The sequence below is a fragment of the Sesamum indicum genome, linkage group LG6, assembly GCF_000512975.1.
Source record: "Sesamum indicum cultivar Zhongzhi No. 13 linkage group LG6, S_indicum_v1.0, whole genome shotgun sequence".
Taxonomy (NCBI): domain Eukaryota; kingdom Viridiplantae; phylum Streptophyta; class Magnoliopsida; order Lamiales; family Pedaliaceae; genus Sesamum; species Sesamum indicum.
In genome coordinates, this window is record NC_026150.1 from 23429553 (window position 1) to 23435552 (window position 6000).

Here is a 6000-nt window from a genome sequence, read left to right on the forward strand (position 1 = left end):
ATATGCAATTTACCCATTCTAAATTTATTGAATATTTCTGAAATTTTTATAAGTTCTTAATGAAATATTCTAAAAAATTTATCCCAACAGTTCATAAAAAAAAGAGAAATTTCAGGTCGAATTTAATTGATAAACTAATCAATCACATAACATATTCACAAACAGAAATCCATTTAGCTAATGATTAATTTAGGTTCGAAATTTGAACTGAAATTTCGAGTTACTATATAATATTCTCATGTAATATTTCGTATATATATATATACACATTTATGTATATAAGATTTATTGTTTATACATTTAAAAAATATATAAAACATGTACACATACGCAATATAGAATATAAAATACAATAAAAGTTTACAACAAAAATCTAAATTACTATCATTAATTACAAATTAATAAGAGCTCAATACTAGATTCTTTTAACATAAATAAGAAAGTAGGGATGACATACCACATACCGACTATTATGGAGGATTGCGCGATGTGTGTCCGTTAGAATTTCTATAGCTGATTTACTATTGTCAAAAATCAAAAGTTGAACTACCAACATACAAGTTTGGTCCTTAAATGAGAAAGAAGAGGTGACACATCACGACCTCACTGTTAAGGAGGATTGCGTTTTATGTGCTGGTTAGAATCCCTAAAGCTGACGTACTATTGTCAAAAATTAAAGTCTAACCACATGTGAATCAACAAACAGGTGATCAAGACGTACTTTTAACCCATCAATAAGAAAAATTCATATTGTGGGCGTGACGACAATTCTACGTTAACCATTAGGCCACGATGATAGTTGGCAAGAAATTTATTAATACTATATAATAAAGATTTCTTAATTAATTAATTAGGATAAATTTCAATAATCTCCTCTAAAATTTGTAATTATTACGAATATCTTCTCGTTATTTTAAAAATTATAATACTGCCTAAAAATTAATAGTTATCTAACAAATACCCCTTGTGATAATTCATGACTATTAGACAACTGTTAATTATGAGAGAATATTTGTAATTTTCAAATAACAAATGAGTATGTAAAGAGTTATTTGTAATTTACCCAATTAATTAACAAGCCTGCAGTTCTTTCTAATCTCTCCATCAGTCCCCACAAGGGGGTTTATATTCCCCATCTTCACCATTGCAGCAGCAAAATCTCTCCTGAAAGAAGCAGCGCGGCTACTGTAAACCTTAACCAACCAGTCCAACCGCCCATTGTTGAACAGCTCCTGGTCCGAATAAAGCAGCCCGCCCCGGGTCAACAGGTTCGTATAATAATTGTTGTCGAACCGGTTCGGAGTCTGCAGGTCCATGGCGGCCAGATTGGTGTCGCCGCCGGAGGGGGGGCAGGCGCCGCGGCGGTTGGCGGCGAAGATGGGGTTGATGTTGGTTTCGTTGTAGATGCGGGCGCGGAAGTTGGAGCACTGTGCGAAGCCGATGGTGTGGGCGCCGGAGAGGGCCACCATGTCACGGGAGGAGAGGCCTTTGGCGGCGAACATGGAGATGAGAGTGGGAAGTGTGGCTGTTGGGGACGGCAACTGTGCGTTGGCGGCACAATCGCTTGCGGTTCTCGCGTCCCTTCTGCCTAGTGGAACTGCCCATGTTGGCCCTCCCATCTGCGTGCAGCTCTCATGCTTAATTATCATCATGTTTGAAAGTAAAAAAATATGAGGAATTAATTGTTTTTATATTTTTAATGGGAAAAATACAAACAACATATTGTGATATCGCAAATGAGCAAATTACCCTCTTATGAAAAAATAAATTGCAATTTACCTCCCTGTATTTTTTAAAATACAACAATTTACCTTTTTATATTTTTTAAAATGAAGCAATTTACCTCCCTGTATAAGGAGGTAAATTGCTTTATTTTAAAAAGTATAGGGGGTAAATTGCTATTCACCCCTTTTTTAATATTTTATATATCTAATTAATATATTTTTAAACAATAATTTTTTTAAAAAATTTTAAATTAGTTATGCATACATATTTGAGTGCGCCACATAAAATTTAAGGATAATTTTTTTTTATACCACAATTATGGCAAATGCCATTTTAGTCCCATAAAACTCATAATCACGTATTTTTAGTTCCAAAAGTCATGTGCATCGTTTTGAGACTAAAAAGGCGTTAGTGACTTAAAATTCATTGTATGGAAATAAAAATGCATAATTTTGAGTTTTATGGGGACTAAAAGCCACACATGCTATAATTGTGATACCAAAAAAAATTATGCCCTTCTTTTATAGGACTAAAAAGTTTTTTTTGCCCTAAAAAAGACTCTACACTTACAAACGATGGTTAGTGATACTGACACATAAAGTTTTAAATACTAACTGTTGTGGCACGTCATTCCTACGTGCATATAATAAATAATTTTTCACGCTTTAAAATATATTATAAATAAGACTAAAATATGTAAACCAGTACATTAATAAAAGAAAGAACAAAAAATTAATTATCAATTAATGTATTTAAAAGTTGAATAAGTTATTTTTTTTATCATGAAGGGTATTTTTTACTTCACAAAAAAAAAAAAAATAGTGCAGTGGTATCATTAACAATCATTTGTGAATGTAGAGGGACTTTTCTTTTTATATTAGTATAGATGACAATTATATTCATAATCAGATAATTTTAAAAATTAATTATAGTTACTTTTTTGTTTTGGGACTAAATTTCCAAAATCACACTTTTTGAGACTAAAATGCGTGATTTTGAGTTTTATGAGACTAAAAAAGCTTCGTCTGCATAATTTTGGTACCAAAAGAATTCTATCCTTATTTTATAGGACTATAAAAATATTTTGCCCTAAAAAATGACTCTCTACACTTACAAATAATTGTTAGTGACACATTCGCATAAATTTTTAAATATAACAATTATATTCCTAATCAGATAATTTTACAAATTAATTATAATTATTTTTTTATTTTCTTACAAAAGTGACTCGACGTTATTTTAACACCACCACACCAATTCTTTCGTTGTGTCGATAACACTTTAAGTTGATTTTTTTTCTATTTTTTAAGAAATAATTAATTTATTAATTTACATATTTTATTTTTATTTATAATATATTTTAAAATATAAAAAATATTTATTATATACCCACATGGACGATGTCCTGTAACAACCGGTGAATTATATATAATTAGTACTAACCAAGGCTACTCCATCTCGTGCAGCCAGGGCCAAGATATCTGCACAAGAAACTGTACCATTGCACTCACATTCAACACGACTTTTGATTCTGTCGATCACTTCAAAACCTCTCACTGAATTCCGGTTTGGAAACGCGCTTTTTTCCCCAGTGAATGTGGCTGTGTCATCTAGCAACAATGATCCATCACACCCCTAATTTTCAGCATAAAAATCACAATATTAAATATCGACCCAAATAAAAATTAGATTATTATCTTAAAACTTAGTTCAATATATGTTTTCCGTATAAAATAATAATTCTTTTCTAAATCAAATATAGCCGAATTGAATCGGACTAAAATCACATAGCAAATACAGATAACTGCTATACGTCAATTGGTCGAAATCTGATCAGGCTTTGTTGGGACTAAAATGTCCTACCACATGTGGTTGCGACATTTTTATAGTTTACGGCATACCAACTGTCTTGTGATAGGTGCAAGGACAAGGGATTTACATACCTACAATGCCCTTCACATTGCATACAGTGGGAAATACACACTCGATGCATGCGCAGATATACAATGTATATACTTAAGGGGCATGCGGCGACGTGCATAGTTAAATGTAAATGAGGCCTTACATTAACGAAGCAATCGTGGAAGAACAAACGAAGGACGGATGCAGCAACTCTAAGTTCTTGATCAATGGCTTCTCTCATAGCGTCGCTCACAATCCTTTGCAGATTAGGGCATGTGGAAGCATAGAAGTCGGGCGAGAGCTGCGCATTGCCACCGCAAGCAAGAATCGCAACGACGGATAGCATGAGGGAAAAAATTCTAAGGAAAGCCATGAAACACATATATGAGGATTTTGCATGGATTTGTTCTCTTTTATAGGCCAAGAATTATAAAATTTTCAAAACCTTTTGTGCTGCAGATCAAAGGGTCCCTACAGGGAATGGAGATGATTGGTAAGACAGCAGCAGAAGAGAGGATGAGCAGAAGATATGATCATAAATTAAAGAAGTGATATGCAGTAGATAAGGCCCCATACAAGTATGTCAGCTGACTTTATTACCTCATCTCAATCAATCATTGATGCATGCAAAAGAGCAAAGGGAAAAGTTGTAACTCTTAGTTTCTTAATGTGCTCTCCCATTAAAGCTTTCTACATTCTTCTCCTCTACACAAAAGATGGATGAAACTACTACTCCTTCATTTTTGAATATTTTGCTTTTTTATTTTTCAAGGAATATCTCACAATTTTTCTTATCTTTTTAGTAATATAAGTCGTCCTGTCAACGTAGGACCACGCTAGGAGTGGAGTGTACTAGCTCCATGTAAACTTTTTTTATGTTAATTTTCAAAGATATAATACTTATTTTTGGTGTGTTCATGAATGAAAGAGTTTCGAAGAAATTAAAGAAGGTAATTTTTATGCAAAAAAGAGGGTTGGAGGACATGCAGTCACAGAATCACAACTAGCTCAACTTGACCACACACCTGGTCTACAGAAGCCAACATGACTTAACCGATGCCCACAGGTTATCAGACGAGCGAGCTGGTGAGAATTTAGGAGAGATCAAATAAATTATTGAACGTTGGATGCGATTTTATCTTATATTAAATTAGAATATTCGGAAGAAAATGAATTTGGAGGGAAAAGGAAGAGTTTGAGCTTAATTAGAATTAGTTTCATTTCCAGGAGGAAAAGAGAAAGGAAAGCACAGGAAGATGGGCTTTTTGAAGAGGAAAAAACACAACCATCAAGAGAAAAAAGATAGAGTATGTTTGAAGCAGACAGGCCGACATTGGAAGTGACACCTGCCCCAGCCAGACTTATCTACACCATGAGTTTCTTACTTTTTCTTCAATTCATTTGGATTTTTACATCATCAACTATTTTTTTCTTTTACTAAGGTTTCTGAAAAAACCTAATAAACTAAACATTTTTCTTTACTAATCTACAATTTTATTTTCATCTTATATTCATGAATTATTGTGCCTTTTCTTATTATTTTTGAGGGTTTAATCACCTCTGAAGTTATTTAAATTATATTGATGAGTTGAGAAGGGATTTTGCATGGTGGATAAAGTCATTTATGGCGTGAATTGAATGATATGTAAAGATTCATAAACCTGATAATATCAAGCTAGTTTCACACATTTTAGTGCACTATTGTCTCGAGAATTAGAAGAGAGATATGTTGATCCTTAGATAATAATAGATTTGGTATAACTCGAGAAATTATATCAGATTTACTTGTGAAAAATCTCGACTTACGAAAGTTTAGATAAATTAATATCCGTTAATATGACATTTATTGAATCAATTAAATGAGCCTACCACCTTTAAATCTCATACATTCCTAACTTTCCCAAACTTTATTTTTTTTTTGTATTTTGGTTAATTTCTCTTTGTAGTAGTCAATCACCTCTCAAGTCTTGGGCGTCTTTATTTTATTAAATTCTCTACTCAACTTGCTTGTTGCTTATACTACTAAACATGATACTATTATAATCAAATTATTTGTTTTTTTAATATATTTTGTTTTAAAAAATTTTAAAATGCTTTATAAATAGTACACATTAGTTTAATCCAAATAAAAAATCAATAGATAATTTTTTTTATAAATAAAAAAAATGACGAATAATTACCTAAATTTTTGAATAAAAATAATATATATGTAAATTCATGCTAGTTGAATATTAATATATATATATAATTTAGATTTTCTCTGTTAATGCAATGGTTATTTCTAGTCGTATAATTTATAATATTTTGAATTTATATTTTTCAATAAATATAATATCAATATCAATATTATTTTTATTTAACTATAATAATTTA

The 6000-nt window shown here is 31.7% G+C and overlaps 1 protein-coding gene across 2 annotated transcripts; it reads right to left on the minus strand.

Annotated features, from left to right (window-relative positions):
* Window positions 968–4016, minus strand: LOC105165620 (peroxidase P7-like). Of its 2 annotated transcripts, none has more exons than XM_011084687.2 (3): window positions 3791–4016; window positions 3169–3360; window positions 968–1619 (listed from the first exon to the last, which is right to left on the minus strand). In XM_011084687.2, the coding sequence occupies exons 1-3, from the start codon at window positions 4007–4009 to the stop codon at window positions 1068–1070; spliced, it is 963 nt and encodes a 320-aa protein (XP_011082989.2). In that variant the 5' UTR covers window positions 4010–4016; the 3' UTR covers window positions 968–1067. The 2 variants fall into 2 exon arrangements, with proteins under 2 accessions (XP_011082989.2, XP_020550649.1); XM_020694990.1 differs by having other exon boundaries at window positions 968–1637.